The 25,658-nt window shown below is 37.3% G+C and overlaps 1 protein-coding gene across 1 annotated transcript; it reads right to left on the bottom strand.

Moving 5' to 3' along the window:
- Nucleotides 1-9,779: 9,779 nt before the first annotated feature.
- On the bottom strand, nt 9,780-25,383 carry LOC140242016 (alpha-1B adrenergic receptor-like). Its single transcript, XM_072321760.1, has 2 exons — nt 25,243-25,383; nt 9,780-10,808 (listed from the first exon to the last, which is right to left on the bottom strand). The coding sequence occupies exons 1-2, from the start codon at nt 25,381-25,383 to the stop codon at nt 9,780-9,782; spliced, it is 1,170 nt and encodes a 389-aa protein (XP_072177861.1).
- Between the last annotated feature and the right edge of the window lie 275 nt (nt 25,384-25,658).

Below are 25,658 nucleotides of genomic sequence, written 5' to 3'. Positions count from 1 at the left end.
ATGAGATTTTGAAAGAGAGCGAATTGAGATAAACTTTGATGGTGGGCTTCACGTCAAGCTACCAAAGTTAGTCTTTGTCTGGCCAACACGTTGATTACTAGTACAAGTGTACTCTATATAGGGCTTGCAGTCACTCGTGACAATATTGTAACCCGATGGGTGGTGGGGGCACTGAGACATACTGGATAAGACTGCTGACTCTAAGTCAGAGGACCCGAGTTCGAATTCAGTCCAGTGCTTATGTCCTTGGACAAGATGTTTTCACCCACCATGTCCCTCTCGACCCAGGTGTATAAATGGGTACCTAGCAACGCTAGGGTAATGGTAATGGAAGGGCCCTCTTGTAGAACAATGTCAACATTGAAGAGGCTACCCTGGATAAAGAAGACCATATCATTATTACTATCACTATAGTCGGTCCGCTCGACTTCGAACGCTTTCAGCTTTGAATAAGTTGCGGCTGAAGTATGTTTGCAACTTTATATTGCTTGATTGTTCAAATACATTCTGTGGAATTATAGTACTAATTATTTATGCGAGCGAGCTTCATATACATTGTAGAAACGCTCGTTCAAGCTCCTACACCTGAATAAAGGAGGCAAGGTGAATCTGTTTCAAGATATCAGAATACACGCTTCGGGACCTATGACGTCTCTTGTTTGAGTAACATAAAGACGGTCAGTTGATATTTCATGGTGTTATACCAAATGTTTGAACGCAATTTTGAATTTCAGTCAAGATCACTTTGTGAGGTGGGCATACCGTCGAAATGCGTTTAAATAAAGTGAAGTATGTCGGAAGTGCTGATACGGAATTTCGTTCCAGTTTTGGCCATCGCCCCATGCAACAGGGATTCAAAATAATCTTGCGTGTCTGCACCAAACCACCACTTGGCTCCAGGTCCAAGGGGTGCGACGTTCTATGTAATGGTAGCGCAGTGGGTTTGCTGCCTCAAAATGACAATAGGGAGTTTTCACAAGCACGACGCAGCCGGTATTTGAGCGTGCCGTGTGCAAAATTTGCTTCTGCGCATTATCAAATCCGAGAAACGTCCCGTACTGGGGGAAAACGAGTACGGTATTCGGCCAAAATAGCGTTTGGTCCCGATGCAGCTGGGCAGGAGGCGAGGAGTGAGCCAGCCAGCCAGCCAGCCAATCAGCGATCTTGTCCCCACGCCTCCATCCTAACGGAAAGCGAAACTGAATAGAGATGGGGACGGGAGGACGGCAGTCCGAGTACGGGGACTGTCACAGGTGATTGCTTCCGCGTATTCTCGGTCTTCCCGTCCTGTAGCGATAACTCCCTAATAACGGTGCTGTGTGTATGTATATGTGTCTAACACCACATAACACACATGACACATGACGTTATGAAGTACACATCTGTGTCAGCCCAGGGAGGTGACCTCCCTGGTCAGCCTCTGAAAGTTGCTGTTTCTCAGGTGCCATTATTCACTGCACGTAGAGTTGTATGTGGGATTAGATTCTGATATATTTCGCAAGCATTCTGTCATTGCGCGTGATACGCCGATACTATACGAGTGTATGTGTATATGTCAGTACTAAAAGGAAGGTAATTCAGAAGCGATGTTTCAAGTAACGTTTTTTGCAGCTAGGAAAGCACGTGCAATCTAACAAGAGTACGGGCCCTTTGTAAAAAGCAAAGCACGTTCTTATTACAACCATGTGCGATCAGCGTCGCAAGTCGCTTTAAAGAAAAGTATCAAGTAAAAGTAAAAAAACCCCAGAAGTAACAAGTGTATTACAGATTCACTAACCATATATCATTATTGTGATTGTTTGTATAGTATCGATGTTATATGTTTTTGTGCAACTGTAAGTCGAGAGCGAATGGTATTTTAACGGCGACACTGTTGTTTCTGATACATGTACTTCTGTTGTGTATTTGACCTTTAATTGATATCGCATTGTGAGTTATTTGTTGAAAATGTGCCATACAATGGGCGTATAATTGGAGAGCCGAAACAATTCACGAGCGTACGATTGTACGATCATAGTCGTGTAGTTTTACAAGGGAAATTATATCCCATTGTCATGACTTAAGAACATCTTTCGATACTGACACACAAAGCAAAGAAACTATGTTTATAGATAAAATATATCTTACTGTGCTACTTTGGTACTTATTACTTTTTAAAACAATCAATTATAGATACCTTGTTGAGAAGATATAGATTTTCATTCTGGTTTAAAAGTTTGTAGGATTGTGTCCGTTTTATTTTTATTTTTTAATTTGTAGACGTACTTTATGCTACATTTTGGACTCTGCTTATTATTCAAAGCGAACTGCGTTTGCTATACGTGATTGGGTTTGTAGCAGTAGTGTTATATCTTTGGACGTAATACGAAGGTTATGGATACGCCTGTAAGATACATACATGTATTCTAACTGTTTAGAAGTGTTACTCGGGGCTTGGCCCCTAAGTGTTTGTAGACAGACAACAAAACTTTAAATGCCAGATCCTGCGGCACACGTAGCCAATACAGATCCCTCACTAGAATTGTAGGCCTAGTCTGTAAGAACATGGGGCGATTCCTTTCACTTGTCTGTAAATCAACATGACGGGGAACCGCGTATTTAATGTAATTTTGGTGCGTGTGTTGTGTAAAAGCTATAGAGTTCATCCCAATAAGGTGGTTGTGTTTCTGCCAGCGTTTGTTGGGTTGTCTGTCTGTTGGCAATGTTAGAAAAGAAGAAGAAGAAGAAGAAGAAGAAGAAGAAGAAGCTGTAAACAGATATTGATGAAATTGTGAGGAACAGTCCGATGTAGTGGTTAAAGGTAGGGGATACCTTTTACAGAACTCCCAAAATGCAGCAAAACATTAAATATGAACCTCAGGGGACTTGTTTAGGCCACTGCTTAGAAATTTGGAAGTCGACAGTTATCTACAATTTGAATAATGCACAACACTCAACTACTCAGTAGTTCTGTGTGTCAGCCACACTTACGCCTTTTTGTTGCAGTCTTCTGTATTTTTTATCTATAAACACAAATCTGAAAGTATAAGAGCTGATGTAATAACATATAGAGTGTGTGGCAAGAATGTATATAGAAATGTTTGTAAGTTTTGATGAACTTTATACACAAAATATACATGATGGACACACATGCAGTACATGGGTCTGCAAAGGTAGCCTAGTAATGTACTGGAATTTACGGTGAGCCCCGAAAAGAATTCAATTCAAAATCTAACGGTCAATAAAAATGTACTAAATATTACCTTCCACTTTCAATACTTTATGGGAGTTTCTAAAATGATACTCTCTTCAACATACCACTGTGTTTATACAACTCTTCATTTAAGGCATGCAAATGGGATTCTCTACCTTTAAAGGAAACTTATGTGATTCAGGTCTGGCGACGATGGATCATGAGCTGGATCTAGGTTTGCTTGTTTGTTTTTTTGTTTTTCGGAAAGGATTATATACAGTATAGAGGTATCTTTAAGATTTCTGCAAGCACATGGCTCGGAGCTAAATACCCATAGCCTAGGCGTCGATATGTTCCATCTGAATGCCATGGATAGGTTCTAGATTTGTTGTGGCAGTTGTGTCTATTCACGCTAAAAGTTGAACAACTGGAACTGTAAAAAACTTGATGTCATCAAAGTGTGGTTTCGGTGTAATCTCTTTGTATGTAAGCAGAGATGCATTATAAGGACTGTGTTGATATCTACTAGTTTAGAGAGAAGATCAAAAAAGTAGTCCTGTCTGATAAAATAAATGCTAAGATGTCATCTTAGGAGTTATGATTTGATCCATTATAACATGTACTTGTATATGCCCGTATAGGGGAAAGAGAACATTTATGACAATTCTAGGGATGACCCCACAGATTTACCTCGCCATCACTTTCTTCAAAATACATTTCCGATTAGTATAGGGAATGCAGTTATATTCAAGAGACGTACATGGTCCACACACCGACATGGGGACCGCGGGTCAAGGCTACTGAGGGCCAAAACACTGGACAGGTCAATCAGGTATCTCTTTACCGGTAAAAGAAAATGATAAACTGTATTGCGTGTAGGTCATTGCATGTAAAGAATAATACATTGTAATTGTTTGTGAGGCACTTGACCCGCAGTTAATGACGTACCCTTAAGGGGCACCGTATATAGGGAGGTTGCATCAACGCTGACTTTGTTTTTTTTTTAGCTGAGGCGAGTGTCAGTATCCATGGGTAACTATAATGGGAGAGAGCAGTGCATGGTTTACCATCACAGACTGGGACAATAGATTCAGAAAATATAATCTCGTCAAATTGGCAGTAATGAATTTTGACCACATATCCTACAATGGACAAAGATTAATTGACATTGCCTAAATATATAAAATCTGCACTTCATCCGAAAAAATACAAAATTCGTGAATACAAGACCAAAACATTTAAGTCTATATTCTTCCAGAATGCATTGTCAATGTCAGGGCCAATCACAGAATTAACATTTTAGGGCTTCATCTTTAATTGACGTAAACGATGGTTTCTGACCAACATAGGTTTCAAATGAAAGAGAAGAGTTTATTCTACGTTATGGAATACTATTCATAACATGATTAAAAAATACAGCATTAAATCATTAAAAATGTGTCCTCTGTGACTTGATGGTAGTAGCGATTGTGAGATGTAGAACGTAATGATGAATAAACCAGCCACGCCCTACACAGGTCTTTGTATTGAATGCATTCATTGAACTGCTTTGATATCAAATGGGGTATTGGGTGGATAATGGCCTGAAAGCTGATTGCATTGTCCACGTTGAAAGATGAGTGAGAAAATAGAGGACGCGAGAGAAGAGATTAAATCCTTTAAAACTGAAATGTTTGCAATGCTATAGTAAAGGAGAACGAAAATACGCTATTAATGGTTCTCATGTTGCATTGCATGTATATACCTCTATGGTAACTGTGTTCTGTGAGAAGATTGTTACCGGTATATGACGGCGATATAAAATGTACAGAAACATAATATACACACAATGCTAAATTATTATTGAACACACAAACATGAGAGTGAATATAACGTGCACAACTCTGTAAATTGTACTCTGTAAAACCAATTTTGCGCCTGAAAATATCATTATTTTTCACACTCAATGTTGGTACCATTATTGTGTGTGTGTGTGTGTGTGTGTGTGTGTGTGCATGTGTGCGTGCCTGCGTGTTGTAACGTTGAAGGTTGTGTCCGTGGGAAAGCCCCTTTTAGATTGCCAAGCTGGCATGCCGCCTACAAAATTCTCGTCAAGCACTCTTCTTTTGATAAATAATGGCAAAAATTCAATCTCTTCGAAATGTCTCCCAGTATTTTAGCAGATATAACTACTAGTTATAGTAATTGATACACATTACTTATCAAAATCAACATTGGATGCTGGAATTTGACAAGGTGAAAAAAAGGGGTGATTATTTTCGATTGATAATGATGCGCTGTCATTGAAACGCCTGTCGGGATGTCGTGCAGAATGATCATTTTCATAGCTGACGGGTCATTCCACAGAGTATTCGCGAAAGTAGCAAATCGAATCAGATAGGCTTCAAACGTAGGAATGTGGAATCAGAATAATCGGAAAGACCCTGAAATGTTAAATACAAGTAACATCTTTGGCATATTGACAAACTTATCTCGTATTCCCTGGCCGCTTGAATGAGTTTCAAGCTGCATCGCATGGTTGTCGGGCTTTATTCGGTACAGACGGGCAGAGGACCGATGCAGATATAACGCTCAGCCGTTCTTGAGACAAAATCTGAATGTGAAACCACTCGAACTGTCGCTTAGACGACCAATGTCGAGAAAACAGATATGAGCTTCCTTGAGCATGAAATTGCCCGTGCATCAATGGATTGAAAATTCTTTTTTTTTGTAAGGGGGGGGGGGGTTAAATCTCTTTGGGATAAATGTATGTCGTTATCCAATTTTGTACATCTGAAAATAGCAGTGCAAATGTTTAATACACCCATGGCGAATCCCTTTTACGGTCGTGTAGGTGCGCTGTATCCTTGAATGACAATAGTAATGAAATAAACATGTCACGGTATTAATGCGATGCGGAATATCCAACGTGAAACCAGGGAGGTGGAAAACACCTCCCTGGTGACACGCAAACACCTAACACTATTCTTTCTATATTCATAGCAACTGAAAACGTTTTGAATATTTAATAATAAGAAGATATTATTGAATAATTCCATATTCACTTGCTGAACTGACAGCACAGCGAGCTCCCGAAAACGCGGATGGTTTTAATAGCTATTAAATTTGTCCGTTTGGCACGACTGTGGCGCCAACCAGGAGGCATCCGAGGTAGAAGCCTTTACCACCTGTAATAGAAATGAACAGCCATCGCCAGAACATACAAGCACACACAAACATACACACAATCACTCACGTACACACTCGCACAACACACGCACACACACACACACACATACATGTACACAACATACGCACACACAATCTCACAATCACACAATCCCAACACTGCCCAACACACACTAAAACACCATCCACATTCTTTCGCACACATTAACACAAACGCGCATCATGCAATCACCATCAGCGCTTCCATTATAATCGTCAAATGTATGAATCTTCTCAATTCTTAAATTCCTTTGCACATGATACATACTTGCAAAAGTAATAGATAAAATAAAATGATGCAGCTGAAATGACATTAGCAGTGAAAATCGCGCTTTTTATTATACGAAGAACGTCTTTAACTGGCAATCTTGACGACCCGAAAGCTGATACAAAATATGCTTCTAACATTGTCGACAGAATTTTCAAAGGTACCCAGCAATTATTTCATTCCGATTATACGCGTGATTTGGTGTATCTTCCGAATGAATGTATGCCAACTAGGAATAGGCTTCATGTAAGGGGAAAAGTTTGATGAAAAGCTAATGCATCTTCATTCACAATAGTAACTGATACAAAACTGCTATTGATGCCTTGCGTTAGGTTGAGTGCTCAATAATGTATATATATATATATATATATATATATATATATATATATATATACACATGTATATATATATATATATATATATATATATATATATATATATACATGTATATATATATATATATATATATATATATATATATATCTGTATATATTCTCCAAGGAACATGAATGTTTGACGCCATGATAATTGCAATACCACGATATGATTGGATATTATGAATAACATGAATCAAACATTCAGGATATTGAAAGAGTGTGCACGACATTCTTGAATTTTAGATGACGCCGGAAAGTTGAGGTGACTGTATTTCAAAATCGAAAGATCTGTGCACTTTCTCGAAGATCCAAATAACTATCTTCTTGAAGAACGGGTTTAGATACACCAAGAATTGGTAATGGTTTTATACTATATTACGTCTACAATACAGTTGATGCGATGGCACTTCTGTTGTCTTCAGATTCCTAAAGAGTCATTTATTACAGATAAAGTTTCCTGTCAGCAGTTGTCCGCCAAATACTGCCCTGGATGGCGTAAATATCATTATTTACATTATTACGTAACATTAGTAATAATGATGTGACAAGAACTAATAACACTTGTACAGATTCTTCCTAATAATATTAATACAGTTTACCCATATCAGAACTGCACGTTTGGCAAATCCATTACAGTGCATTCGCGTCAGCTTATCACAAATTATGATTGTGTGCTATGTTTACTGACAAAAGACACAGTTATCTTTACATGTTCTCATAGTGACTACATAACTCCTCACAAAAAAGAAAGAAATATTTTCTAAAGTTATACAATCTGTTGTTAGGTATGGCTTCTGCTTTCCCTTCTTCAAAGGCGAAATTACGTTTATTCTTCTGTTTAAGAAAGCGAATTGTGGGCATTCAGCCAAACCTGCCTTACGATTTGGCCTCAACGGGCCGGTGTCGTAAGGTGTAATTGCAATTAAAAGAAGAAGAAGAAGACTATACCCAGTTAACTATTGTATAACTTAGAGAGATCGTAGTATTGGCTGAGGTGAGGATTCAGCTTTTAACTATTTTTTTTTTGCAAGATACTTCGAAACCACTTTAAGAAATGTAAAAGAGCAAACAATTCTAAGAGGATTCAAAGTTTATTTGATTAAATTTGATTTTGAAATGGCTAAGATAGCCCAAAACGGAGTAAACAAAGCGATACTGATAAAAGATGAGTCCCACCTTTTATTAGGATTGCTATACAATGTATTTAGGATATCTCAGCCATTTCGAAACCAATTTTTATCAAATAAACTTTGAATTCATCTTAAAGAATTATATGCTCTTTCATATTTCATGAAAGTTTTTTCATTATCTCAAAAAAAAAAATAACCATCAAAAAATGTTGAAAACCTGAAATCCCCGTCTCAACTGAAACTGCGTCATCCCTTTAATGAGAAATATGGCCTTCTGTTCTTGTCTCCATCTGATACTCTTCCATGCATTTCAACGACGCTCATGACTGTGTTCCAATTACGGTATCAAGAATGCAAAGTTTTCAAACGTCCATAAATGCATATTCTAAGATGTGAAAATTGACAAACAAGATATTCAATTTTCATATCATAATTTCCGGTTAACAAACCTGCTCAAGCATGAAGTGATTCCAACTCTATAACTAAGGACCTCCTTGCAGATCTGTTCTTGATATTCCGACGATTTAATTCATCCTGAAAGGTGGATAAAAATTGTTAATTGTTTGCAGTAATTCTTCATCGAAGTTAGAATGTCAGTGGAAAACTGGAGCTAAGGAGAAAGCGGTGCATCGTCTTTATGCTGTCTACGAATTGTTTAATACATTTGTACCTCATCTAATTCCACTTTGCTTATAGAAGAGGTGTTGCCAGTATTACATAGACATTATTAACTGATGAATTCACTCGTATACTTTCACCCTGCTTTTTCTAGTCAAATTATGGAACATTTACATACGCATGGAGATGAAACGAAATGAAATGAAGACGACGCTCATATCATTTCATTTCAAATTTCATTTCATTTCATAATATGTTAAAATAATGAATGAGGGCAACGGACTGCCTGTGAATGTTTATCTATATGAACTGACATAAATGACTGATTGTACTACACTAAACTAAACACAATTTTGGCAACATTCAAATTATTTCTATGTTAAATACAAACAATGATCCGATACAGATTTCTTTCCAATTTCCGCACAGACGAATATTTACGCCCACTAACAATTAACAGCGGACTATTTAATAGACTCTAATCCTCAAACCTGAAAAAAAGATGGAAGTAGAGTACGAATCGTTTTGACAATCAGTTTAATTATCATATGTCATTTTGCTTGTTATGTCATCCAGTACATTGTCACTTATAGCGCTTAACTATACTCATTCGATTTAGAACTCTGCGTTATTTTCATGCCATATCTCTATTCTCCCGGTTTAAATCACATGGACAAAATCTTCGAGCGCAAGACATTACCTCTTTTTTATTATCAAACGTGATGATCACCAGGTTAGAATGTAGCTTTACAGAAATGAGAAGTATTCTTGTTTTTAAAGACGCCTTCCACCTTAGAAATAATTTACAAAAATGAAATAAAAGCTTCTCACTTCAGATGGCAAAGGGGGGAAACTTTTGCATGTTGGTATTAGTAGCGACTCTAGAGAACAGTTAAACAATACCAGGAATCAACATCTTTTTGTCCGTTTGGCTTTAGTCTGCGGGAAAAATACATGTTGTTATAAGACTTTTGTGCACTTCTTACCCCCATAGAGGCTCAGAATCACTAATTCACAGTTACAGATGTCACGGTGTTGACCGATGTTGAAAGGGGGTCAACTTTTCTACACCTTTTGCAAAACACCGACATCACAGCCTGACGAAAGGCTTTGTTACCGAAACCGTAGAGATATGGATTGATCGTGGCCGTGGAGTAGACCAGAACGTGTGAAAGGGAGAATACAAGCGGACTGACTCTGGTCTGGTATGTCGTACCCAGCACGAAGACACAGAACGGCAGCCAGCAGACGACGAAGCTGACGATGAGCACGAATAGAAACAAAGCAGACTTGGCTTCACGCTTCCATCTCCTCCTTTCCGTGGTCGAGGCAACAACTCGCACGACGTTTTCGGCTTGATTGGCACCAGCTGCGTCTTGGACCGACGAATGGTTGGCTATGGTGCGGATGTGCCGACGTACGACAATGAAGATCCGACAGTAGATGATAATCATGACGGGTATAGGTGTCAAGAAGTTAATGAAGACGAACATGACGTAGAATTTGTGCAGGACTACAAATAGTCGACAGCCTATGCTTGGGTTGAAAGGGCCCTTGAACCCAATGGTCGTAAGAAAAGGAAGAAGTCCCACCGTAGCGGCGTATACGACTATGCCCCCAAGAGCCACGCCAACACGACGCCTGGTCAAGATGGTTGGGGCGAGCAGGGAGTGGCATATGGAGATGTACCGCTCCACAGTGAGCGCCACAACGTTTAAGGTGAAGCAGATTCCTATGAATATCGACAGGCAGAGGACGATGAGGCACTCAGGGTTTCTCTTGATGACGAATCCATCAATGAGCCCCTGCAATGGATACGAAATCGCGCTGATTATAAACCCGGCAACAAACGTCGTCAAGTTGAAGTAGTTTGGGACAGTACAGATCTCTCTGCGACATATGAAAGCGACGAGCAGAGACACGTTTCCTATCACACCGATCACCGACACTATAATATTAGAGGTTATGGTCACAATCACATAGACGCTCGCCATCTCTTTGAGTGAGTTGTCATAGACGGACTCGAAGGAGAAGCACTGAGAGAGAATGAGGGAAAATAGCGAAGAATCTGAGAAGTGTGGCAATAAGAAAGTGCAGAAAACCGTCATTCCAGGTGCCCGAGAAAGAATTTCGATCACTGCGTATACGTCTTATTATCAGACTCATTACAGTGAGAGGTATCGCACTTACGTTAACATGTTTTAAGACGATTTAAAATTTCGCGCGACATAGACAGCCAAATTTGCTAATTTGCTAGATGGAGGCGTGGTTTTAGCTAGACGTGATGTGATTTAAACCAATAAAGCGATTCTCACCGTTGCATTAGCAATATCTAATTGGCTGGATGCGAATAACAGTAAATTAGACTTTTCGAAAAGAACGTTTGGTCGATATACGCCTTACTTAATTAAAACACATCACTCATGGAACAAAAAACAAAAATCGTATAGAGAAAAGAAAAGGATGATACAAATCCGCTCCGAAACGAATAACGAATAAAATGCACGACGTAATGAAAACGACGTGAAACGATGTAATCTACAAACACAAAAAATTTACGTGACGAATACAAATTGGATGTAATGAGAGTTTTACCGAAGGACGTGATATAGCGTACTTACAAAAACGAATAAAAGGGATACAATGTTTCTGTTATGAAAAAGAAGCATTCATCATTTTTCTAATCGTTTGCGAAACCCCCATCATTGTGTGTTTCTGCATTCTTTTCTTTTTTGTCCTTCTTTGCATATAGCTTGGTAAAATCTTACCTCTGATGTTATTGCCTACCGGATAATTTTAAAAATATCATTTTCGAAGAGAATAGGAACAATTCAATTTAGATACATTTATTTTACGAAGTTATTTTGCCCAGTTAAGAGGTAAGTCTTGTTATTCACAGTCTAACCGCGATATTTCCAGCTTGTCGTCTCATTATCAAAGATAGAAGGCCGTCACAAATACTATTAGCAGGCTTCGTCATGGACATGTAATCTATATTCCACAGTGTGAGGACATTGTGTGACGTTTCATCAGGTTATAACTGTACTGTGCATTAACCTATCAAATCTTAGAAACACATTGCTACAGAAAGTATTTATGATTGTCCTTATTAATTTTCCAACTTTACCGTGGACCTCATCCTGGCGGAAAAAAAAAAATAGATGGAATTCCTTAATTCAGAAACTGATATCAAACAAATAACAAAGATTTGCATATTTAAAGAAAGAAAAAAAATCAAATTGTTTAAATGATCAAAATTACGATGCCAATTTCGAGAGTGCTCATTAGCTTAAAGAATGAGTAATGAAACAAACAAACAAACAAACAAAAAAATAGTGAGTACTAGATAATTTTGGCAAAGGCTTCCTTACGCCGAATGTACGTGGAGCCGGAAATAATCTTTGGTTAGATCTGCGACGGCAAACTCCCCGCGTTGCTCCAACAAAACGCAAGCTTGGTTGCCGCATAATATTTATATTTGTCAAATCTTCCGACTGACTATATTATGGCTCACCACTGTAAGTACAATGACAAGCACATACACGGACACACACACATGCATATATATATATATATATATATATATATATATATGTATATATATATATATAATTGTTCGTCTATGTTATTAGTTCCGTTGCACAAAAGATGAAAAGAAGAAATTGTTATGCATTATTAGAGTCCAACAACTTTTGGTTGCGTAACAAACGTTGCTATGGGAATATGATTACTGTTGAATTGATACCGTCCTTATTTCAAAGTAAATAGGGAAATTAAAGGCTTCAACGCTTAGAAATCATATTTTCTATTTATTCTATAATTACCGTTTGATAATAATGTCATGGTCATGTTGACGACGTTGACAAATACAGACAGAGTGGCAGTTTCTTTGATTTAGTGACTATCGGGTTTTTCCGGCATCGAACATCGCTTGATGCGAATCTCTTTTTCTTCTTGTTAAGCAAAGCCAAATGACGGGTGACATCGAAATATAATTATCAGTGGATACATTGTGAGATTGTATCGTGTCTGAAGATATAGCACTCTAACTACAGAAAAACTGTAGGAGAATGGTAGAGGGGTCAGACACCGAAAGACCGAGGATGGATTGGGGGGTGGGGGGAGAGAAAAAGATACAAAGACAATTAGAGAGAGAGAGAGAGAGAAAGGTCGAGAAAAAAAAATATATACTGTTCCCTGGAATTCAGGCAGAGCACGGAGGAAAGCTCCAGCGAGGCAGAGCTAGTGTCTGAACAAGTGGAAGAAGAAACAATTTCATTCCATCGAGCTATGAACAAGTGCAAATTTGTTTCCAAGCAAGACAGTATCACTGTGTATAAATCACATGTCGAGGTTGTGTTTGCGCGTGTGTGCGTTCGTGCGCGTGTGTGTTGCTGCGTGCTTGCGTGTGGTTTGTGTGTGCTCTTTGCTTATCTGTTTTATTGTTTTGTTTTGTGCTTGTCGACACTTCTTCTGATGACTTCGACGAAGGCTCCTTCGCGGAGATGTGAACATTTGATAGGCGTGTTCAGATTGGGAACTCGTACCGGCGTAAAATTTAAATTTGTCATTACCTGGTCGTTCGAACTGATTATCCCAACCTCTCGTGATTGGTTTCATTTAATTTTGCGTAGGTTTACGTAACCCACGCGTGAAATGAGAAACCGGCTTCCACTTCATTTGCCATGCACTTGCCAATTAAGAAACTAACCTTCTTTCAACAAAACTTTTTTTTTTTTACACAAGTAGTCAAAATCTCTACACTGAAGTAACAAGCAATATTCTTGTTGCTCCGAAGTGAGAGAAATTAAAGTGTTAACATATCCAATCTTGCCACATCAAAAGAACAAGAATGACACACACACACACACACACACACACGCACACACACATATACACATACACACTGACACAAAACGGACCCGAAACATTCTTGCAAAGCCTTTCATCAGAAACACACGACATCTGGTTGCACTCAAGGCAGAACATTACCCATTCTCAGCAACAGTACATTGACATCTGCTGATGATCACGAGCTAGTCTTTCACCAACAAAATTTGAAAGAGTAACGCCTTAGAAATCATGGCAAAGGAAGAACCATGTGATAATTCAATTATCACATGTCTCAGATGGCTACAAACGAATGGACAGCGGTTACCCTGGTAATTCTAATGTGGCCAGTTTGAGTCTTTCCAATGGAACCACTATCATCAAGTATTAACGGTACCTGAAAAACAGCTTGAATCAACAACAACAATAACAACAACAACAAAAATCTGTATAAAAATCTTTTGGAAAGGGCTTGTTATACTTTTCTTATAACCCATTCAAATCCTGGGAAGCGTAATGGTAATGTGATTTGAAGACATACTGGTGGAATGCCTTGAATTGATGAGGAAATTGTCCTTTGTAGTTGATTACACTGTAAAAACTTCGTGCGTCTGAATGCTTTGATGGAATGGTCATGGAGACATTTAGCTGCAATCTCCTGACGGTTTGTTTTGCTATTCAAGACCTAATATTAGAGAAAGAGAGGCAGGAGAAGTAGTTCGTTGCTGATGGAAGTATGCTGAAATAAAGAAAGAAAGAAAAATGATCACGTTAAATCCTTTCTCCCTATTTAAAAGCATCGATCTTTCAGCGAGATGAAATCGAATCAAAGTTGTGTCATAATGATTAGGAAAACGCTTTTCAAGCGCTAGGAGAAAACTAGAAACATTATCATTCACAGAAAGATAATAATAAGCATTGCCTTCTCTGTTTGACTACTTTCTTCTTTCCTTTTCATCGCTATTCGTCAATTAGTAAAAAGGTATGAATAGCTTCGCATTGTAAATTACTTACATAATTAGGAAGGGGAAATGGATGATTCACATTCCTTTTTCTCTGTCGAAATAATGGAAGCGTATATATGGAGATTTTGTCATCGAAAAAAATAATATTTATGAATTCAAACTTTCTTCAATGAAAATCCTGCTAGCCGGCATTAGAAGATGATGTTAAAAAAATAATGATAATGAAACAATAGTGACAGACCTGACAATAGTAATAATAATAGTATAAATAATTATAGTGAAAGATCTTGGAGTGTGTGTAACCAAGGAGTTACTAGAAGCACCCTCTTGGTGTAATGATGCTCTAGCCCCCATAGGAGTTTGGGGACACATTATCATTAAAAAGAAATAAAGAAAACAAACAGGTGGAGGTTTCAGCTTGAAGAGTTATTTTGTAGTAAAGTGGTCCTCAAAAAAAATCGAAGGTGACTTGAAGTGCGCAAGTCTACTGGCGCCCATTCTTTATTCATTCTTTTTTCATTCTAACAATCTCACACGTCATTCTTTTTCATACCTCATAAAATCATGAAAAGCTTTTCTATACAAACTGGAATGCATTAATATCGTTTGTATCAAACAAGAATAAGAACGGGACAGGGTGATATGACAGTTGCGTGCACGTGTGTATTGTGTATGTCGAACCGCGGTTTTTTGCCGTGCGCGAAGTTGAATTGATTGTGTGGTGGTTATTGTGACATCATAATATCCATTTCATCGATGAAGAAGTTGAACTTGAACTGTGTTCAATTGGAAATAAACAATACAATAAAGGTATACAGGAAGACCAAAGAAACCAAGACGGAAGCAAACTTTTTGGTAAAGACTTCTCTTTATTTTCAAATTCCATTTTTTAATTTCAGTTTACGTCTGCAACCCTTTCCAAGAAGAATATGATATGAAAAAAAAAAGAAAAAAAAATGCTAATACAAATTTCTGTAAAATTTGATTTTCTACAAAAGAAATCATGTTTTTATTGAAAATTGCAAGCCTTTTCTTCATGACAAAATGACTAAATATTTCTCTATGATTATCTTACAAAAGAAGGGGCAAAGATGTGGGGGGGGGGGGGTACGAGGATTCAGGAATGGTTCGGCTGGATCTTGATAATCAATATGGTTATGCTGAGAAGGATAATGAATTAAAATAGATATGTATTTTGTTGTAGTTGTCAATAACACTCTGTATTTCAATAATGTATTTATGGGTTTGATTATTTAGTAAAAAAACAACAGCTATTATCTATCATTATTTCCTGTAGTTTTCATTTGATAAGTGTTGAAAAAATATATATGAATTGCTTTAGATTATTTAGGGAGAGGATTTAAGACATCAGATCAATAGGGTCCTAAATATTTTGAGTCAATAGGACTCTTGAGTTGTTCTAATGAATGTTTAAATATGTATAAAATCAGTTACAAGAGTAAAATGTTCCCATAAAATTGAAAAAAAGAAAAACCAAAACACACACACACACACACACACACACACACATAAAGTTACATAAATGCATGCAAGTTTATGATCTGGTAGATGAGGTTATTGTGAATAAGCATTTTCCAATTTGCTTTACCAATTTGTAATGAACATATTTTTTTTTGTTTTGGAATGCAATTATAAAGACAAAGCGCGAGTCACTTTATATAATGACTCAATATGACATGATCGTGCCTGTGCAAATGTAAATCAAAGTAGGTACAAATTGGAAATGCACAGTTAGCACAGCAGATGTAAATACATTCAAATTGCGTATCATATTTTACATAACATTTTCGGATGGGCAGACGAACACTACCTTGCAGTGATTTTAATCACCGTTTTTTAAAGCAACTGTTTTATCTGGGTTTTTTTTTTTCACGGTGATGACACATTGCGTAGTGATATAGGTCAATAATAATGGGATAGGGGCCTACATGATTATCATACACAAGGGTAAGGCCATTAATGGGAGTTATAACATTGTCATAAGAATACATTGCAATTATTATCATCTGGTAAATGAAGTGAATATGAATCTTCATGTTGAAACCTTATTCACCAACTTTTTATGTTGAACAATTTTTGGTTTTGAAATATAATAGAATAAAGTCCAAGAATCACTTCGTCACTTTGTATAATGGTTCAATATGATGTTCTTATGCCTATCTGCAGCTGTAATTCAAAGAATGAAATAGCAAGTGCATAGGTATATAAATAACAGGTGTAAATACATGATGGTACGGTATACGATCCTTTAAAGCGAACATAATTTTCGGTTAGATATTTGCGCAAGAAACTCTTTAACGTCTGTTCGACTCAACAAGAGCTCCCCACATATATCTGTCCGATCTTCCGATTGATTTGAAACAGAATAAGTGAAGTGTTCAGAGCTGCGCGTAAAACCCGTCTAGCTCCTGTATAATCACTGTTATCCCTCCAACTCATTAATATTCATGCGTTGGAAATGTTGTCACAAAATACGCATGAACAGGATAGGAACATACAGAACGTTCTGTGGGCGGTTTTTTTTTTTCTTAAAGGCGTGGGGGCATACTTTATTATCATGCCCAAGTACACTGGCAAATAGACTGTAATTAATGGAGTTATAGGAAAGAAATAGTGAAGAACACATTGACGATCCAAAAGTGTGCAGTGAAATGAGAAAGCGTGTATAAAAAGAGGAAGAATATAATATATTTGCTCATTACCACTGTGTTGTTTTCTTCTATTACATTTATTTTTTGTATGATCTAATATTTTCTTTGTTTTCCTGATTGCAGAACGCTTGACTAGGTAATGTAAGTCTTCCTAGTAGGCGAAGTGCAGTGATTGTCAGTTTCATGATGATAAAATTTATAGGGCGATATGAATTCACTGGAAAATGACTTTAGATAATAATTTATTGTCACCATCACTATTATTTTTTTTTTCATGTTTTATATCAGTGCGCTTGACTTCGAAGACTGGTATGCTCCTTACGTCAGAGGGAACAAAATACTGTTAACCACAACTAGCGTCGTCTTCTTTGCACTTCCTCAGTGTTTCCACAATCTGACAGTGATGTTTTCTATCTGCCTACCTTGCGTCCTTGCACTTTACTTTGTACTTCTAGAAATATCTTTCAATGCAAAATTTATCCATCTAACTAGAGCAAAGCTATATTGCATCATAAGTACTTCCATGTGAAATCTCTTTCTCCAAGTCATGAGTTTGTTGTCCTTGTTGCATTTTTTAATCCCTCCTCGTCTCCTTCGAGTTCTCTGTACTTTTCTCTTTTTTTTTTAACCAGTGTGCTTCCGATTGTCGCACACATTTCAACTTGCATTCTTTTCTTTCTTTTTTTTTGTTTTTGTTTTTTTTTTTACATTTGTATCATAGACTGAATTACATGCAAATAGATGACGTGAAAATAATCCTCTCCGATTCTACTTCCGAACCCTTGCAATAAGTGAGGGAACAGCATTTCATCGTTTCTTAGCAGCGCCTCAATTTTCATTTCTAGTCTATTATGAAATAAAATGAAAATGAAACCACTGAAATATCTAAAAAGCTTCTGAAGTCATAAATGTTCACATCTTGTTTTGGTTGAATATTCATTGAATTGCTCATCGAGTATATATTATTATCTCTCTCTCTTCTTCTACAACCTTCGTATGTACAACTATAATTTATGTCATTCCCTTTATACGTCCCTCTGCGCCTCAGAATAGGCCACTAAATAGATCGATGGCGCATTACAAATGCTGTATTTATTATTGTTGTTATTTTTATTATTGTTATTAAAATGTGTATGTATATAATCATGTAACATGGAATATACCATTGTCTATAATCATGTAACGCGGAATATACTATTATTTTGTCTTTTGCATAGTATTCATGTTTATTGTTTGGAAATGAAAATAAAGATTAATGAATGAATGGAAAATGGGTTATATCCATCCATCTAAGTTGGGGAATTATCTGCACACACTAAAATGATCATCTGATTTTAGTAAAGTGATTGAGAGAAAAGAAGGAAAAGTTTTTTGTTTCTACTTTGGTTTCCACGAGAGCGCTGAAACAAGTAAAATCCGTTAGGTACAGTGTAGGCTATTAAAGAGTATTACAACATTTCGTCCAGATCAATGTCCAGCTGAAATCTGACAGGAATGACTGTCATTCCTATACTCATCCTCTTCCAACGACATATCAGTATCAAGCCGTCCCGTACTGGGATCGATAAACATCCCAAACTCTTCAATAGAATACCTTTGACCTGTGCCGTGTACAACCTGTTATATCTTCTAATTGTTGTTGTTGTTTTTTTTTATGTTCATGCCTTAATTCATGTGAGGCATGAATTAAGGCATGAACATCCCCCCAAAAATATAAAATTACTAAACATTAACTGATTAGTATTTTTTTTTTTTTTTTTGGGGGGGGGGGGGATGGTCATGCCTTAATTCATGCCTCACATTATTTAATATTATCTATGAATTTTGGCGTCTGATATATAATGTACATTGCAGAATGGTGTATGTAATACCACACAAGGAAATTTTCAAGAAAGTGCTGGGTTATGTAGTCTCAGGGTAATGATGAAGTTAAAGTTTTGAAATTATTTTTATATTTACTGTGTATCGAAGATGATTTGGGGTATGTTGATGATACTTGCAGGCTTTATACACTGTAGTGCAGTTAGAGGGGATATTTGTTGTTGTTGAGATGTACTCTGATAACACTTTTTTGTATACTGGATTTTTTTTTTTCTTATTTTTACGGGGGGGGGGTGGAATGAATACCCATTTGCCACAATGATATTTTTAGCTTGTATTAAGAAAAAAATCCATCTGGTGTACACGCTTAATTCAAAATTGTATTATTTCTTTTCTGTTATGTTCAACAAATCCCTGATGTGCTTCCTTAAGTTGGTTGGAGAGGCCCAAGGGTCATAGTGATTTTGATTGTTTTTTTCCAACCCGGCTCCTTCGGGAAGCTCAACAGGGAAAGCCTGACACTTTGTTTTCTTGTGTTTTGTTTGTTTATTCTGTTTCTCTGTTATCACTTATATTGTTTTGCAAATGCCGAATAAATAATAATAATAATAATAATAATTGAATTGAATTGAATTGAATAACTGAAACTGCACCGGTCTTACACTCGAGACACAGTAAACAGTTCCAGCATATTTATTTTCATATTTCACATGAGATATACATTTCATCAAAATACACTAAAAAGAATACAAACCAAGCAAGATACAAAATATGTTATAAATCGGGGCTTGGACAGAAAGTGTGTCAGCGTATATAATGTACATAAGACAATTCTCTATAACTTGTGAAATATGATGGAACCGCAAAAGCAAAGCTTGTAAACGCAGGTTCCAAGAAAATATACCAGTGTAAATTTTATATGCATTCAATGGAGATAGGACACAAAGTAATAATGACGAAACTATATAAAAACTAGATTATCAAGGTACAAAGGAAAAAGAAAATAAAAGAGATGAAAAAGAAAAGGAAAAAAAAAAAACAAGAACCTAAGGAATAACAACAGGGTAAAAAGTTAATTTAGCATATAGATACACAAGTATATACTCACACATATCTAGAATCAAATTCATAACGAGTTCAATATGTTACTGCAATGGTACGGATGCAGTGATTATATAATGGGAGCATAAACCAGAAGCAAACAATCATAAACTGCAGGTTGATTCATCATACATTAAATAAGGATACTGCAGATAACATATCAAAGAAAAATTCTAATCAGACTGATTATATTCATTTATTAACTTTGATTTCAATTTTTGTTTGAATATAAACATACTAGAGCAATTGATTAAATCGGTGGGAAGATCATTCCAGAATTTAGGCCCGGTAAAAACAATTGTTTTTTGAGCAAGGAGTGTACGAGTACGTGGAAGGTGAAATGAATCTCTTTGTCTTGTTGGGTAAGCATGGACGGCATAGTTTTTCTGAAACATGTGGGTAAATACGTCAGGCAAGCCGTTGGCTGATAACTGAAACATAAATGTGCCTAAGTTATATAAAAACAAGTCAGCAACCTTAAGGAGTCTGTTTTCAAAGAAAAAAATGATTCGTGTGACAATAAAAATCGGCTAGATTAACTGAACGAATAGCCCGTTTTTGTAGTTTGAAAATTTTATCAATGTGTAATTTGGCACAGTTGCCCCAGGCAAGTATACCGTAACTGAGATAGGGTAAAACAAGCGTTGAATATAAATTTTCTTAAATATACTTGGGAAAAAAATGTTTTAGCTTATTTAAGATCCCAGTATTTCTCGAAAGCATATTAGACAAATAATCTATATGATGTTTCCATGTTAATTCATGGTCAATATAAAGACCTAAAAATTTGGACGATTCAACTTGAGTCAAACAATCATTATTCATTTTTATATCGCCAGGCAAATGCGTAACGGAGTTACTAAATAACATATAAACAGTTTTGTTTACATTAAGAGATAACTTATTAGCTTGAATCCACATTTGAACCGACATTAATTCTCTGTTCACTACTTCTAAAAGAGTTGTTGGATCTCGATGTGAAAAGAAAATATTAGAATCATCGGCAAAAAGGAGAAAAGATAAAACATTAGATGATTTTCTAAAGTCATTTATATAAAGAATAAACAAAAGTGGGCCTAAAAGGGATCCTTGAGGGACCCCGCAAGATAATGTTTTTAGACTGGAACTAAATCCGTTGATATTTACAAACTGTTTCCTATTAGTTAAATAGCTCCTGAACCAGTCCAAGGCCTTTCCACGTATCCCATAATGTGAGAGTTTATATAACAAAATACCATGATCGATAGTGTCAAAGGCCTTGGACAGGTCCAGGAATATACCAACAGTATGAGATGAGTCGTCTATAGCGTGGGCTACTTTATCTATAAAAGCAAGCACAGCGTGAGTAGTAGAGTGTTTTTTCCTAAATCCAAATTGAGACTCACAAAAAATATTACATTCATTTAAGAATTTAATTACACGAGAATATATCAAATGTTCAAGAATCTTAGAAATCGCCGTCAAAAGAGAAATAGGACGATAATTACTTACATCTTGTTTATTACCTTTTTTATAAACCGGAACAACTTTGACAAGTTTCATTTGACTAGGCACTACGCCAGTAACAAGGGACAAATTCAATATATATGTTAAAGGAGACAATATTACGGATATAATATTTTTCAGTAAGAAATTCGTAATACCATCATGTCCAGCACCCTTTTTTGCTTTTAACTTAAGAACTACATCCCTCACCTCGTATTCTTGGATGGGGAGTAAAAAACATAGATTGAGGATTTGGATCAGATAAGAAATAATGAAATTCTTTATCTGTTACTGGGATATTACTAGCAAGATTGGGGCCTAAATCAACAAAAAAAAATCATTAAACGCATTAGCAACATGTTTCGGATTTTGGATCAAAATACCATGCTGGGATATTTCCTTGACTTGTTCTGGTTTATCTTTAACTCTGAGAACTTTATTAATCACCTTCCACGTGCTCTTGGTATCGTTTTTGTAAAGGTCAAACTGCCTTGTGAAATAACTCCTCTTAGCAAGTCTCAAAGTAGTTGTAAGAATATTACGATAACGAGCATATTTACCTTTCGTTTTATCATTTGGATTCCTCTTATATTTACAAAATAAATTGTTCTTATGATTGATAGACTTAAGGAGGGATTTGGTGATCCAAGGCATTCTTGGTGCTATTTTTTTGGTAAAACGGGTGGATTGTCGTAAAGGAATAATTTCATCATAAAGCAGTGAAAATTTATCCAAAAAAATATTAAATGCAGTTTCTACATAATTATCAATACCAAAGACTTCATCCCAGTTAGCAATCAACAATCTCTCCCTGAGTCTATGGTAATAATAGTAATAATAAAATTATACCTCGTCTCGAGAATTTCTGGTTAAAACTATTGTCACAGGTGACTCCAAAATTGTACTATTATATGAATTCACTGAGGGGCACAGCTCCTCAGTGAATGGTAATATTTGAGACACCGAGGCATGTAGCTTTCAACCAGAAACTCGAAATTAGGTAGAGTATAATTCGTGTTATATTTGGGAGAGAACAAAAAACAAAAGAGAAGGTAAAAATGTGATGGGAGAAGTCGTGTAGTGGATTCGAGGCTGTATAGAGAAACCCTACACTGACCGTACGACTTAGGGCACGATGCCACTTGCACTGTCACACAGGCATGGTAGTATGATACAATCTTAATACAGAAAGGCAATGGTGCTTCGTCTTACATGTATATCTTATCCACTTTGCACACCTATCACCAAGAGTGCCCACATGTAAAGCAAGAACGTATCATCTCACAATTTGTCGGCTTTCCCTTTACATAGGAATGTTGCGCGGTAGAGTATAGTGTACAAGATGACGGTAAAGTTGAGGCTCCATCCATAATTGTGAATCTGGTCTTCTTCATTGTTTTCTATCTTTTTATCTCTACTTTCCTAGTTGTCAATATGTTATGCTGTCAGGGAGAGTATTCTTATATACGGAAATAACAATTCCTTTATTACTTTGTATCGTTTATTTCCTTTTACACTTTGTATATTAAATATTTTGCTACTATATCTAGAAGGAACAACCAACCAAATCAATTTAATGTCGTGACCGAGGTGGGGCTGGCCAATGATGCGCAACAGTGTGATCTGACATTTTTATAACCCAATGCACGTCAGCGAACATAGACAAGAGTTGAAGACAGAATCCAGCCAGACACAATCAAGACCACTTGAAGTGACTGGCGGATAAATGTTTCTCCTACAAGATCAAAAGAGAATTATAAAATCTAAATGCTTTAAGACTTATTATGAATCTGATCTAGTTTATTTTGGTACCCGTATAAGTTGCGTTATCATAGTGCATAGCGGATGAAATTCATGTTTTGCGATAAACATTTTATATGATATTTGATAATATACATTGCATGTGTTAGATCTTATCTAGTATTAAACAATGAGTAACTCTTTTGATCGGTAAAGTAAATGCGGAAAATCAATTTCACAGAAAGTTATGAAAAATACAAGATGATTGTGATCCAAACCAATTACTATCAGTGTCGGCAGTGATGAGCATACGGTTAACCTTTTTTAAATTTTATTATTATCTCCTTGTGTCTAGGCATTCGCGTCAACTTCTTTAGTTATCATCACATAATCCCAGTCATAAAATATAATAACACTAGGAAAATTACATTTCATTGTATTAAAAAAGATTCACATCCTACTTTATGTCAACTTAAAATTGTCATAAATCTTCAGTGTTATTAGAATTCGAAGACAAAAATCGCTAAGATAACCGGCATTACTCTTTATGGGTAAGGGATATTAGTACATCAAAGAGGGAAAAAATGATTATGGAGACTTAGGAAAAGAAGGAAAAGATCTCTACAAAATCTAACAATTATGATGACGTCAAAACTGGCGATTGGATAACCCTGCCCTCCGTGGAGCAGTAACTGAGATTACGAGAATGGCGCCACCTATTGACTCTGGGTCGACAGCTAGTGCGTAGACGATGAAACGGAGGAAAGCGTTTTTCTGTTTAAATGACTCTGTCCTCAGAAGTTTTTATCATTTTTGCTGGGAGACTCCTCGTTCACACACGTAGTGTAGTTACACAAGGGAGCCTACTCTCAATTAGAAAAAAAAAAAGAAATGTTCTGCCATTCAGAATTCAGAACAACGCAGACAGTGCTGAAAGCTCTGTCTGAGATATAAATCAGTGTCATCAGCATACAATAAAGAGCAACGATTCACATGTTTGACTATTACCATCGGTGATAACAAACAAGAGCGCGCCTAAAGATAGGGCCTTGAGGGACGCCATAACTCATATTCATCTCATTCTGTCGATTTCAAACAGTAATAACATGTACAAATTCGGTGATCAGTTTAGTAACCAGTGAACCGTGAAAGGTCAAGGCGGTGTCACACCTGTCCGGGCAAGCTACGCGGGCTTGTGGCGAGGAGGTAGTTTAAAGCACGTAGAAGATTTTCCGCGGGCGGACAAGAATGTTTGCAATTTTCACACTTGTTTCTTACTTACTAGACGCGTGCTACTTAGCTTCTACTTGCGTGCGTTCCGTGTGACTCGCGTGAGAGCTTTGAAACCGATCCATTTTCTGTTACGAGCGACTTACGGGGATTGCGAAGTACCTGCTTTGGAGTTGCCTGTAAGGTGCTACCGGTAAGGGTTTCCTACTTGTGTTCTGCGCGTACCTCCACGGGCAACTCCCGTGACTCTTCCGGAACAAGTTTTGAGCATGCTCAAGGCCTTGTCATACCGTATCTGGGGAAGTTTTGCGGCTTGACTTGCGGGGAAACAAATTTGCTACCCGGAGCTCTCCGCAGTTGGCCCGAACTTGACAGTACCTAGCACTTATCTCGTCCTTAGTTGCCCGAAGGTGCGCACGCTAGTCCAATTTTCCCGCAGCAAAGTTTTGAGCATGACCAAAACTATTTCCGGATGAGTCGCGAGGATTGCCCGAAGAGTTCCACGCAGAACACCCGTAGGAGGGTCGTAGCCGCCGCAATTCACAGGCATTTGACCCACTTGAAGTAGGTAAGTTGCCCGCTGATCTATGCCTATATGAAGGGAGTGCGTGCCATTTGTGCGCTACCTGGTCCCTTTCGGACAGGACTTCATCCGCCGAATGGACTTCAGCAGCAATTTGATGCATTTGCTGTGAATCTTCCGGGCTTTGTGGCTGTCCATCCACTGGACGTTCTCTGCCCTTGTGCACTTTCCGTCTACGGGGCATCTTCACTTCTTGAAAGCTAGTTGACAAATGATTGTTTGCCCATCCACTCGAACCAGCCTATTGTTCAGGCTAGCACTCACCTCGCAGGCGACTAGTACGCAGATAACACGCAGTTGTGGCGCAGGTACTTCCCAGAGCCCGTACGTCGCCCGTAACTGACATAAAAGAAGCTATCACGAAGCTATCACGTGACACCCACGCGCCTAACATGCAGTTCAACGGAATACACGCAAGAAGGACTTAGGTATCACGCGTTTATCATGTAATACCCACGC

Source organism: Diadema setosum, chromosome 18 (genome assembly GCF_964275005.1).
Source record: "Diadema setosum chromosome 18, eeDiaSeto1, whole genome shotgun sequence".
Classification (NCBI taxonomy): domain Eukaryota; kingdom Metazoa; phylum Echinodermata; class Echinoidea; order Diadematoida; family Diadematidae; genus Diadema; species Diadema setosum.
Note: the sequence above shows the minus strand (reverse complement) of the source record. Positions and strands in the feature narration are given on the sequence as shown.

What these genes read in the sequence shown, in the direction of transcription:
- LOC140242016 (XM_072321760.1), bottom strand. Translation starts at nt 25,383, where the DNA reads ATGCCCCGTAGACGGAAAGTGCACAAGGGCAGAGAACGTCCAGTGGAT. An exon ending in TCCTGTCCGAAAGGGACCAG is followed by an intron (nt 10,809 to 25,242) that starts GTAGCGCACAAA and finishes ATTCTCTCTCAG; the next exon opens with TGCTTCTCCTTCGAGTCCGT.